At 45.8% G+C, this 13,818-nt stretch overlaps 1 protein-coding gene across 1 annotated transcript in view; it reads right to left on the reverse strand.

Annotated features, from left to right (window-relative positions):
- LOC135894766 (ATP-binding cassette sub-family B member 5-like) overlaps positions 1-13,258 on the reverse strand; it is a gene marked incomplete at its 3' end in the record, with an annotated part of 31,457 nt that extends 18,199 nt beyond the window's left edge. The window contains 2 exon segments of the mRNA XM_065422862.1: positions 11,782-12,017; positions 13,091-13,258. Of these exon segments, the coding sequence (XP_065278934.1) occupies positions 11,782-12,017; positions 13,091-13,258 (404 nt within the window).
- Positions 13,259-13,818: the final 560 nt, after the last annotated feature.

The raw sequence follows: 13,818 nt of genomic DNA on the forward strand, positions 1-13,818 counted from the left end.
TTTTGCCCCAGATTCCTAAATGACTCCCTCAAGGATTGAATTCACAACCCTGGGTTTAGCAGGCAAATGCTCAAACCACTGAGCTATCCCTTCCCCCTTGTGTCAGGGTGTGATGTTTCAGGAATCTTAGCCTCTAGAGCCACCTGCAGGTCTTCTGTCTGTACACAATTCAGCCCTCCAACTGAGAAGCATCTAAGTCCAACCCCTTTCAGGTCAACACAAACTTAGACCAGCATCCAAAGTTTCTCAACAAATCTACCCTTTTCTGGACTCTGTCTTCAGTTGCCTTCCTCCAATACCAGAGGAGACTTTCTGAGATTTGTGGTTTTCCTACACACGCAACCCCATTACAGGAATCCCTCTTTTCTCTGTGGTTCTTCCCTTCACAGTGAACTTTCTCCCTCTTTTATGGGGGCCAGGTGTCCATTAAGCATCACTTACTGCCTCTTAGTTCTTTTCTTCTGGCTGAGAAGCAATTAGCTAATTATTGTTTGCAGTATTGAAGAATAACCCTGTGTCACTCATAAGCTTGTCTCTTTCACCAACAGAAGTTGGTCCAATAAAATATATTACCTCACCCACCTTGTCTCTCTATTAATTAATTATGGCACAGGTGTAATAGATATGACTAATAACTCCTTCCCATTACATTGACTCAATAAAAAACTCCTCATCATGCCTGCCAAATCATTTCAACTTAAATCCTCCCATTCTCTACACAACCCAAATACTGGTTTGCGTGCTGGGTATTTCCATGGGGCTTGAGGGAGGTGGACTCTTTCTCACCAGATGATGAAGTTTCTCTGGAGATGCTAAGCCTGGAGGGTTCAGTAGCCTTTGTGTCCCTAAAGAGTCTTTCTCTCTCTGAAGACTGGAGAAGAAAATCTGTGTAGAGAGGTCACTGACATGAGGAAATCACAGTTTAAATTAGCTATGATAGAGCAACTGGTGATTAATTCTGTCTTGTAAAAATAATGTCAAAGTATTTGTGATGTTGTTGTTTTGTTTTGTGGGGGGGGTTTTTTTGGTAACAAAGTTAATGATTTGATTCAGGGTTAAGATGTTTTTTTAATCCATTTGCCAGTTACTAATTAGAACAATAAACAAGTGAATAGTTAAATATATTTCAAAAGTCAGAGTGTCACAGGCTGGAGGAGCCAGCATTAAAGTGTCCTAAATGAATTAATACTTTTAGATTGAACTCTGAGTTGATAATTGGTTTCCTAATAATAACAAAATGTGGAGTTACAAAACTGCAGAATATCACCCACTGTAGTTCTTCTCTTTCCTCAGGAATCTCGGATATTTCCTGAATTGGGGATGCCTGGGGAGTTCTCAGGAAAGCACTGCTCTCATTTATTTTGACTAAAAACATCTCCTTGATTTATGGCAACTTTAAAATATTTTCAACTGTCCGCTGAAGAATTAAAAGGCAGTGAGAGGTTTGTGGGTTTTCTTTAGGAGGTGGGTAAGAATGGAGTTTTATTTAATACTAGCTGCTAATCTCTTGCTGCCTTGTTTTTAAATGATGAAAATGGGATTTAGACAACCTCTGGGAGGGGATGCAATCCAGCATCACTAACTCTGGTTCTTGCTAGAACACCAGCTTTGCTTCCTGATTTATATACATTAGTGCAGGGTTGATTCAAGCACATCCATGGCCCCCTGAGAATCACCTCAGCTTTATCCCCTCCTTCCGATGTAATATGTTTTTCCTCCTGCCTCGGGGATTATAATTAAAACTGTATGTTGGCTGAAATAAAAAGCTACTATTTTGGGTGTGGAAATGGGCTGGCGGTGAGGCTGAGAGGACAGCCGAGGGAAACGTACAAAGTGCAGCATTGAGCAAGCTGTGGGGTTGAAGGTGCAGAAAAACGTTCTGGAGAGAAGGGAGGAAGCAGCAGGAGCACGAAGCAGCAGGCAGCTCTAAATGGCAGGGCAGTGCCAGAATTGAGGGAAGGGAACTGCCACAATAAGGCAACAGGTGCCACCAGGCGGAGAGGGCAAAAGTCACCAGAAGGAATCTTCTTACCTGAGCAGCAGGAGCCACTTGGGCAGAGGTTGGCTCAAATCACGAAGTTCTTGAGGTCAGCAGGTGACAGGAAGATTGAGGAGGAGGGGGGGGGGGTCACAGAAAACCCCACTGGAGGCAGGAGATGTGCAGCAGGTGGGGGGGAAGTGCAAAGGAAGCCCTGGTTAGCGGTAGTGGATCAGCCTTGCAAAGGGGCCAGAGGAAGCCCCATTTGGGGACTGGAAAGCAGCTCCATGAAAAAGATGAGACCAACTCAGGGGAGTAACCTGCTGTGAAGGAGCAGAGTAGTATCCGCAAGGGGGGAGGGGCCCTAGATCAAGCCCAACCAGGGGCTGCAGACCCCTGTCAGAAAGGGTCTGGTAAAAGGCTCTGATTATTCACTGCATGTGGAAATGCCGGGTAGAACTTTGTCAATCGCTTTTAGCTGCAGGACTAAAGACCCAACCACTCCCAGTCTTTATTCAGGCCTAATCTGATGGTATCCAGTTTGCAAATTAATTCCAGTTCTGCAGCTTCACGTTGGAGTCCGTTTTTAAGTGAAGCTGCAGAACTGGAATTGATTTGCAAACTCGATACCATCAGATTAGGCCTGAATCCAAATGAACTTAATTTCCCCAATACTAATTTCTCCCTATTGTTATTCACACCTTCTTGTCAACTGTCTGTAATGGGCCACTCTCTTACCACTTCAAAAGTTATTTTTCCTCCCTTGGTATCCTGCTGTTAATTGATTTATCTTGTTAGATTGACCTCACACTTGGTAAAGCAACCCCCATCCTTCCATGTATTTATACCTGCTCCTGTATTTTTCACTCCATGCATCTGATGATGTGAATTCTAGCCCACGAAAGCTTATGCCCAAATAAATTTGTTAGTCTCTAAGGTGCCACAAGGACTCCTCGTTGTTTTTGCTGATACAGACTAACACGGCTACCACCCTTAAACCAGTTCATATTTGTCTTTACTCATACTATACGGAGTAGTAAGGACTTTATTTAAATCTGATCTGATTAAACAGCGTATCAGAAACTATGACAATAAGAGATTACGCTGAGACAAAAACTACATTAAGATGGTGTTAAGGTTGAGAGTTCATAGCAGTAATTTAGGGTAAAATACTTCACAGGGATGTTGTAATTGTCCTCAAAACAAGCAATAGAAACTCAAGAAAGTCATAGTTAAAGTTCCATTTAAAAAAAATCAAAACCTGTTAAAAGTGTGGAAATCCTCAGGTAAGGCACTCAAGCAATCTTACTTTGTCCTGATTAAACTGATTATTAAAGACATTAGATTTTTCTTTATTTTGAACTCATGGGATATGGTGGTCCTAAGCAGCTCCTGTAGAGGGAGAATCCTCCCATAGCCAGTTGTGGTTCCTTTATGTCCCCTATATGCCACTAGCGTGGCGTACAGGAGCTGGGATCGGAATTGGGCTTCATGTTTTTGTTGAGTACTTTATAGGTGCTGTGTGTTTGTGGGATGGCTGAGTGGAGAATGAAAATATGCGACTTTCTAGGCAAAGCTGTATTTTGAAAGTCTATGGGCAAAGAAATGAGACCACACGAGAGGCTCTGATTTTGTGGCGGAAATGCTTTCTGAAGATTTAGGGTTGAATTCTGCAGCCTTTTATTATGCAATTTCCCATTAAAACCAAGGCACAAATTCTGGGCTCCTTCCATTTCCTCCATCCCCATCATGAAATGAACTAGCTTGGCTATTTAAGTGCAGGGAATAGGACCTTTTCCCAGGAGGGCTGGTCATCAGGGCTTACATACAAGAGGTAGCATTGGTTTAACTAATTGTACAATCCCATCCAACCCCCTGGGTACATACTCAGGCAGCTGCCCTGACCATACTGTTATTTTTAGGAGCTAGCTCAAGCACAGCTAGCATGTGTACATCTACCCGAGCTGGGAATCACCCCTCGCAGCTGCTGTATAGATGTGCTCTGTATGGGTAACTAACATCACGTTGGCACGTGTTCACATGACATCTGTGTGTGATGGTTTACGCGACTGACCAGACTGAATAGACAACTTGTAATAACAAAGGTTAATTTCTTTCTTAAGACCCTATCCATGATTAAAAGAATCTACTGAAAAAAAAATGTAGGAATTTCCTATGATTCATCAAACCATTTGCTCCCTTCCCACCTGCTCATCACTAGCCAACTTTTGTTTATTTACAAAACTTTTTCAATGTGTGTACCTCTGCAAAAGCGATTATGTCTGCTTCACAAGGATGTATCAGACATTTGCTTGTAACAAGCAAGCTCATGAATACGTTTATATTGTAGGAACATTTAAAATGATTACTAAAATGTAATTAATTACTATGGATGCAGAAAGATTTTATTAGTGTCAGGTCACACTGCCATGTCATGAAACTGAATGCATGAATGAAAAACAATTGAAAATGTTATTAAAAAGGTGATGGTGGGTGGGAATGAAAAACATAACAGTGGAAAACCCCAAAAAGGCTTGGCACAAAGGCATGGAAAGAGTTGCTTCAGGTCTCAAAGTATGTGTGAAATAAGAAAGTGGGGGAAAAAATAGGAACGTGAGTCTTAAGAGGGAACCCTGTTTATTCCAATTAAAACTAAGTTAGTAAGTATTAAAAGTAAATCACATTACAGATGTCTCTTCCTTTCACTCTTGCATCATAAAAGTGACTCATTACATTTTTGTTTTCATGCTCACTGTTCCTGATGTGGTATGCACTTCATGTATAGTAAATAAAACACTAAGCCCATTAATGATGCGTAAAGTGATAGTGGTTTGATCCAGTTTCCTCTGAAGCAACAAATAAACTAAATTGCCAGGTGTGTTCATATGAATAGCAGATATGAAAATGAGAATTCTGCTTATCACCTGAGGGGAAGGTTCATAAGAACAGGCAAGGTCTGGGTAAGAATTGTCACAGAAGCTGTTTGTTTTAAACAAAAATTTTACTTAAAATTGTTGTAAGATCAAAATAATGTCCCACCACCACACTCAAGAGAAAAACAAATCTGTATCCCAGGCTCTCTGGTTATTCACTCAGTCATTCTTGTAAAATGTTCTGGGCGCTACTCCTGCTGTAATCTACAGATAACTTTCCCATTTTATATACTCAATAACAATAACCCTGCTTTTCAGAGCTCCTGCATCTACTTCTCCAAAAACCAGGGAACTGATTTCTCCTCATCCTAGAAATTCTCACCAACAGCATGCTGTAAAATGTGTGAAACCATTTATTCCCTATTGCCCTTGGGGTCTGAGTCCCATTTTTTTTTTGTTCCAAGGTGAACCCCAAAGACCCTTTCTAGGGGCTGGTATTCTGACCCAGCAATCCCTTCCTGCAATACCAGACATTCAACACCTGCTCCCCTGTTAATGTACTGCTTCCTCCCATAATTACTCACAGGTACAAAACTTTGTCACCTCACTATCTACCCTCTTTTCCAGATCATTTATGAATATGTTGAACTGCACTGGTACTAGTATAGATCTTTGGGGGACCCTGCTATTTACCTCTCTCCAGTGTGAAAACTGACCATTTTTTTCATAAACTTTGCTTCCTATCTTTTAACTGATCCATGAGAGGACCGTCTTTCTTATCCCACAACTGCCTATTTTGCTTAATACCCTTTGCTGAGAGACCTCGTCAAAGGCTTTCTGAAAGTCCAAGTACACTATATCCACTGGATCAACCTTATCCACATGTTTGTTGACCTCCTCAAAGAATTCTAATAGATCGGTGAGACATGATTTCCTTTTGAAATGCTGTGTTGACTCTTCCCCAACAAATCATCTTCATCTAGGCAGAGGCGTAGCGAGCGCCCTCCGTACCCTCCGACCGGAGGGGGCCCCACAAGGAAGGGGGCCCCTAAAAGTGGCAAAATAAATACCGCATTCCAGTTTCTGCATTGTAAGGGGCCCCGCCCGGACATATGTTCGGAGGGGGCCACCGTTCGGAGGGGGCCACGTTCTTTGTTGCTACGGCCCTGCATCTAGGTGTCTGATACTTCTGTTCTTTACTATAATTTCAACTAATTTGCATTGTACTGAAGTTAAGCTTACTGGCCTGTAATTGCCAGGATCACCTCTGGAGCCTTTTTTTAAAAAAAATCAGCGTTACATTAGCTGTCTGCCAGTCACCTAGTACAGAGACTGATTTAAGTGATAGGTTACATATCACAGTTAGTAGGTCTGCAACATCATATCCGAGTTCCTTCAGGACTTTTAGGTGAATACCACCTGGCCCTGGTGACTTATTAATTTATCCATTTCTTCCAAAACCTCCTCTACTGATACCTCAATGTGGGACACTTCCTCAGATCTGTCACCTAAAAAGAACGGCTCAGGTGTGGGAATCTCCAACACATCCTCTGCACAGAAGATCGGTGCAAAGAATTCATTTAGTTTCTTTGCAATGACTTGGTCTTCCGTGAGTGCTCCTTTAGCACCTCAATCATCCAGTAGCCCCACTGATTGTCTGGCAGGCTTCCTCCTCCTGGAATACTTTAAAAAAATTGCTGTTAGTTTTTGTGTCTTTTGCTAATGGTGCTTCAAATTCTTTTTTGGCCTCCTAGTTACACTTTTATACTTGACTTGCCAGATTTTATGCTCCGTTCTATTTTCCTCAGTAGGAGTTGACTTCAATTTTTGAAAAGATGTCTTTTTGTCTCTAACGGCCTCTTTTACTCTGTTGGTTAGCCATGGTGGCATGTTTTTGGTCCTCTTACTGTTTTTTTTATTATTATTATTTGGGAGTATACATGTAGTTTGAGCCTCTATTATGATGTTTTAATGTTTTTATGAAGCTTGCAGGCATTTCATTCTTGTGATTGTTCCTTTTAATTTCCATTTAACTAGCCTCCTCATATTTGTATAGTCCCCTTTTTTAATTTAAATGCTTCTGTGGTGGGTTTCTTTGGTATTTCTCCCTCTACGAGGATGTTAAATTTAATTATATTATGGTCGCTATTAATTGAGCAGTTCAGCTATATTCACCTTTTGGACCAGATTCTGTACTCTATTTAGGATTAAACCAAGAATTGCTTCTCCTCATGTGGGTTCCAGGGCTAGCTGCCATTAATGGTGTCTAGACATTTTATTTCTGCATTCCATCCTGAGGTGACATGTACCCAGTCAATATGGGGATAATTGAAATCTCCCATTATTGTTATTGAGTTTTCTGTTTCTGTAGCCTCTCTAATCTCCCTAAGCATTCCACAATCACCATCACAGTCAGGTTCTCGATAGTATATTCCGATTGCTATACTCTTGTAAGCAGAGTCAGAATGAGCTCTACCCTGACATCTGGTGGTGAGTTGTGGAAAAGGACTTCAGGAGCTGATCTTGTTTGCATGGGCACACCCACCCCGCCTAGCATGAAGGGACTGCTTGCCCAAATGGTCACTTTATCTGCTGTGGGAGCTCTAGTCTCTTTGTTATAGGGGCAGGAGTAATAAAGTGTTGTTATCCTGATTATGGAATCAAGGACAGTAGAACTGTACTTGGCATTTTATGATGGAGGGACTTGCCCTCAACTAAGTAGCACTCGCTAGGCAACGGACATGGGTTCCAAAGCCCAGTGAACTGAGAGAGGTTGTGGACAGGTATGTGTACCTGGTAGTGGGGGCCCCCTGCTGAGGGCCCTAAACACCACTTTGACATCTCCTCCTCCTCTCTCTCTCTCTCTCTCTCTCTCCACTGTTTAATAACAGAGCTAATTTTGACTCCATTAGTAGTCTTGTTACATGCTGCAGAGCTGAAATCACTGATTCCTAGGTCTAAGCATTAGACCTAATTTGGGCAAGTGGTTCTGAGTGTGCCAGCACTGGGTCCCCCATGCTAACACCTGAAATCACTGACAGAGGTGGTAAGTACAGGGAGGCATGAAGACATATTGCTGAGCGTTAGCAGGGCGGCTGGCGGAGAAGAGTGGCTAGCAGGATGGCTGATGGAGAGGCTTGCAGAGGCACAGCTAGCAGGATGGCTGGCGGAGAGGAGCGGCTGGCAGTGAAGACTGTAGCAGAACCCCGCGGAAAGGCGTGGCAATCGGCCATCGACTCGAGCAGCGGAGCATGTAAGCTGCCCCCCATACCTTCTCCCACTTCCACCCAGGCTGGGAGGTAAATTCCGCAGATGAACTTCCGAACTCTGGGGGCTGCACTGACCAAGGACAGAAACTGTGGGTGGGGGTGACTGTTGGGTTGCTGGACTTAAGACCCTGAGGGGAAAAGGACACTGCCAAACTTACTTGGGAGTGGGTCTTTTGCTCATGGTTTGTGTTATGAATCCTGTTTGTGGTGTTTCCCCAACATAATGCCGCAGTGTTTTGTATTATGGTTTGTGTTATGAATCCTGTTTGTGATGTTTCCCCAACATAATGCCGCAATGTTTCCCTCCTTTATTAAAAGGCTTTTGCTACACTCAGACTCTGTGTTTGCGAGAGGGGAAGTATTGCCTCTTAGAGGCACCCAGGGGGGTGGTATGTAATTGTCCCAGGTCACTGGGTGGCGGCTCGAGCCGGTTTTGCATTGTGTTATTGAAACGGAACCCCTAGATACTGAATCCAGTCCTTGTTGCTGTCAACTCTGATGGGCAGAAGGGTTACATTTTTGGGAGCTCATCCAGGATCCCTGGGTCAGTACCCCTCGCAAGCACCTGTTGAGTGATCCAGTACATTGGGAAACAATTGTGTTTATATTTTGAGGAAATTACTGTTTGTATAATGGCTAATATGTCAGGTTTGTTGGCCCCATCTCAGCAGCCTCTAGCTCAGGGGCCGAAGCCTCGGCCGATGATTGGGCAAAAGCACTGGAGCAAACATTGGAAAAGATTGTGTTGTCCCAATGCTACGTCAAACTCTTGTCATACGTTAAGGTTATTTGCTGGGGAAGAGGAGTTTGGACCCTGGTTAGAGCATACCACTGAAATGCTGCAAGAGTGGGCTGTACCAGATGCAGAAAAGCGAAGATATCTAATAGAGAGCCTTAGGGGCCCAGCATTAGATGTGATTTGCACCCTGAAGCTCATTGACCCTGGGGTCAGTGTGAAGGACTGCCTAGACCGTAGAGGCCTTTGATCACACCTTTGGGAGTGTAGAGGGCCCTGAAGAAAGCTACTGTAAGTTCCTTAATTCCCGACAGCAAAGGGGCGAGAAGGCTTCAGCCTATATACAGAGGCTGGAGAGACTGCTTCAGAGAGCTGTCATGAGGGGAACAGTGACTGCTGAGCGGATGGATCAGACCAGACTGGCTCAAATCGTAAGAGGCACTCAGTATCAGAACCCGATTCTACTTCCTCTCCGATTAAGGGAACGACAGGCACATCCCCCAAATTACTCCCAGCTGATAAAAGAGGTCAGAGATGAGGAAGAAAGGCAGGCTGCCAGCGAGTTTTGGGAAGCCCAAACATCGGAGCCAGCCAGCACAACACCATTGCAAATGGCTAGTGTACTGATGGTGAGCACCAGAGAGGAACTTGACCAACAAATGCAGGTCCCGACAGAATGGATAGCTGAGCTGCAAAGTACGATTGACCGAGCTAAGACTTCCAGGAATATGGAGCCTTAAACTGTGGTGATGAAGAAGTCAGCATTTAGAGCCACTGTCCCACCCAGGCAAAGGGGGAAAGGACAATGTGATCAGCATGGGCACAGTTCTGCCAGGTGCCGTAATGAAGAAAATCCCTCCTTAGGGTATGTCTACACTACGGGATTACTCTGATTTTACAGAATTCGATCTTTGGCAACAGATTGTATAAAGTCGAGTGCATGCGGCCACACTAAGCACATTAATTCAGCGGTGTGCGTCCATGTACCGAGGCTAGCGTCAACTTCCGGAGTGTTGCATTGTGGGTAGCTATCCCATAGCTATCCCATAGTTCCCACAGTCTGCCCCGCCCATTGGAATTGTGGGTTGAGATCCCAATGCCTGATGGGGCAAAAAACATTGTCGCGGGTGGTTCTGGGTACATGTTGTCAGGCCCCCCTCTCCCTCCCTCCCTCCGTGAAAGCAACGGGCAGACAACCGTTTCGCACCTTTTTTCCTGGGTTACCTGTGCAGACGCCATACCACAGAAAGCGTGGAGCCCGCTCAGCTCAAGGCAGCAGTCATGAACATTGTAAACACCTCGCGCATTATCATGCAGTTTATGCTGAACCAGGATCTGAAAAACCAGGCATGGAGGAGGCGGCTACGGCAGCGTGGCGACGAGAATGATGAGGACATGAACACAGAATTCTGTCAAACCGCGGGCCCCGGTGCTTTGGAGATCATGCTGTTAATGGGGCAGGTTATAGCCGTGGAACGCCGATTCTGGGCCTGGGAAACAAGCACTGACTGGTGGGACCGCATAGTGTTGCAAGTGTGGGACGATTCCCAGTGGCTGCGAAACTTTCGCATGCATAAGGGCACTTTCATGGAACTTTGTGACTTGCTTTCCCCTGCCCTGAAGCGCCAGAATACCAAGATGAGAGCAGCCCTCACAGTTGAGAAACGAGTGGCGATAGCCCTGTGGAAGCTTGCAACGCCAGACAGCTACCGGTCAGTCGGGAATCAATTTGGAGTGGTCAAATCTACTGTGGGGGGCTGCTGTGATGCAAGTAGCCAAAGCAATCACTGAGCTGCTGCTACCAAAGGTAGTGACTCTGGAAAATGTACAGGTCATAGTGGATGGCTTTGCTGCAATGGGATTCCCTAACTGTGGTTGGGCGATAGATGGAACCCATATCCCTATCTTGGCACCGGACCACCAGGGCAGCCAGTACATAAACTGCAAGGGGTACTTTTCAATGGTGCTGCAAGCACCGGTGGATCACAAGGGACGTTTCACCAACATCAACGTGGGATGGCCGGGAAGGGTTCATGATGCTCGTGTCTTCAGGAACACTAGTCTGTTTAAACGGCTGCAACAAGGGATTTACTTCCCAGACCAGAAAATAACTACTGGGGAAGTTGACATGCCTATAGTTATCCTTGGGGACCCAGTCTACTCCTTAATGCCATGGCTCATGAAGCCATACACAGGCAGCCTGGACAGTAGTCAGGAGCTGTTCAACTATAGGCTGAGCAAGTGCAGAATGGTGGTAGAATGTGCATTTGGACATTTAAAGGGTCGCTGGCGCACTTCACTGACTCGCTCAGACCTCAGACAAACCAATATTCCCATTGTTATTGCTACTTGCTGTGTGCTCCACAATCTCAGTGAGAGTAAGGGGGAGACGTTTATGTCGGGGTGGGAGGTTGAGGCAAATTGCCTGGCTGCTGATTACGCGCAGCCAGACACCAGGGCAATTAGAAGAGCACACCAGGAAGCGCTGCGCATCAGAGAAGCTTTGAAAATCAGTTTCATGACTGGCCAGGCTACGGTGTGAAAGTTCTGTTTGTTTCTCCTTGCGGAAAACCCGCCCCCTTGATTGACTCATTCTCTGTAAGCAACCCACCCTCCCCCTTCGATCACAGCTTGCTTTCAAAGGAATTAAAGTCACTATCATTTAAAAATAATGTATTCTTTATTAATTGATTATAAACATAGGGAGAGAACTGACAAGGTAGCCTGGGTGGGGTGTGGGAGGAGGGGAGGAGAGAAGGAAAAGGCCACTTCAAAAATTGTTGAATGACAGCCTTTTGCTTGGGCTGTCCACTGGGGTGGAGTGTCAGAGTGCACGGCGCCTCCCGCCCCCCCCCCCCGCCCCGCGTTCTTGGGCATCTGGGTGAGGAGGCTATGAAACTTGGGGAGGAGGGAGGGCAGTTATACAGGGGCTGCAGCAGCACTCTGTGATCCTGCTGCCGTTCCTGAAGCTCCACCAGATGCCGGAGCACGTCAGTTTGATCACGCAGAAGCCCCAGCTTTGCATACTGCCTCCTCTGATCTTCCTGCCGGCACCTCTCATCTAGAGCATCCCTCCTGTCCTCATGTTCATTGGCCACTTTCCTGTGCTTTGATACCGTGTCCTTCCACTCATTCAGATGAGCTCTTTCATTGCGGGTCGACTGCATGATCTCAGAGAACATTTCATCATGCGTGCCTTTTTTCCCCCGCCTTATCTGAGATAGCCTTCGGGACAGAGGAGGGCGGCTTGAAAAGTTTGCAGCTGCAGGAGGGAGGGAAAAAAGGGAGAGAAGTATTTAAAAAGATACATTTTACAGAACAATGCTTATACTCTTTCACGGTGAACAACACTATTCACATTACATAGCACATGTGATTTCGGTACAAGGTCGCATTTTGCATCTTAATATTGAGTGCCTGCGGCTTTGGTGTTAGAGATCACAGACGCAGGGCCAGGCAACAGACTTTGGCTTGCATGTGGCCATGGTAAGCCATTGTCTTTCAGCTTCTGCAACCTTCCTAAAAGCAGCGCCCTCCTTTCCCACATACCAAGCAAAGCCCATTGAGTGCTGCGGTTTTCCTGTTAACGTGCAGCAGCAGCAGAAACCAAAGTAACCCCCCACCCCATCCAATTCTCTGGGATGATCGCTTTACCCCTCCCCGCACCGTGTGGCTTGTATCAGGGAAGATCCCTGCTAGCCAAACGCGAACAGCTCAGTGCCAATGCCCCCCCCCCCCCGCTTGGCTAACTGCAGGGAAGGATTTCTTTTCAGCCACAGGCAAACAGCCCAGTAGGAACGGCCACCTCTGTCCCCCTAATTAAATTCCCATATTTCAACCAGGTTACCATGACTGATATCACTCTCCTGAAGATAACACAGCGAGATAAAGAACGGATTGTTGCTTGAATGCCAGAAAACACTGGGACCATACGCTGCCAGGCTTTGTCATGATACCAGATTACTTGCTACTAGCATGGCTTGGCAAAGTGTCCTACCATGGAGGACGGAATAAGGCTGCCCTCCCCAGAAACCTTTTGCAAAGGCTTTTGGAGTACCTCCAGGATAGCTTCATGGAGATGTCCCTGGAGGATTTCCGTTCCATCCCCAGACACATTAACAGACTTTTCCAGTAGCTGTACTGGCCGCGAATGCATCCCAAGTCCTCAGGGCAAATTAATCATTAAAAAAGCTTGCTTTTAAACCATGTTTTATATTTACAAAGGTACACTTACCACAGGTCCCTTCCATGGCTTCAGGGTCTGGGATAATGCCTTGGGAGGTTGGGAGGCTACTTCAGTCAGGCTGAGAAAAAGATCCTGGCTGTTGGGGATAATGGTGTGCTGTGTGCTCTCCGCAAGCTCGTCCTCCTCCTCTTCCCCGTCCGCAAAATCCTCAGGCATGGATGAGAGTAACCCCTCATCGGAATCCACGGTCAGGGGTGGGGTAGTGGTGGCAGTCCCCCTAGAATTGCATGCAGCTCAGCGTAGAAGCGGCATGACTGTGGCTCTGACCCAGACCTTCCCTTAGCTTCAAAGGTTTTCTGGTACGCTTGTCTGAGCTCCTTAACTTTCACGCGGCACTGTAGTGAGTCTGTATTGTGGCCTCTCTCCATCATGCCCTTGGAGATTTTTTCAAATGTTTTGGTATTTCGTCTTTTGGAACGTAGTTCTGCTAGCACGGAATCCTCTCCCCATACAGCGATCAGACCCAGTACCTCCCGTATGGTCCATGCTGGAGATCTTTTTCGATTCTCAGACTACATGGTTACCTTTGCTGATGAGCTCTGCATGGTCACCTATGCTCTCCACACTGGGCAAACAGGAAATGAAATTCAAAAGTTCGCAGGGCTTTTCCTGTCTACCTGGCCAGTGCATCCGAGTTCAGATTGCTGTCCAGAGCAGTCACAAGGTGCACTGTGGGATAGCTCCCGGAGGCCAATACTGTTGAATTGTGTCCACAC

Source organism: Emys orbicularis, assembly GCF_028017835.1.
Source record: "Emys orbicularis isolate rEmyOrb1 chromosome 2 unlocalized genomic scaffold, rEmyOrb1.hap1 SUPER_2_unloc_1, whole genome shotgun sequence".
NCBI classification, from domain to species: Eukaryota; Metazoa; Chordata; order Testudines; family Emydidae; genus Emys; species Emys orbicularis.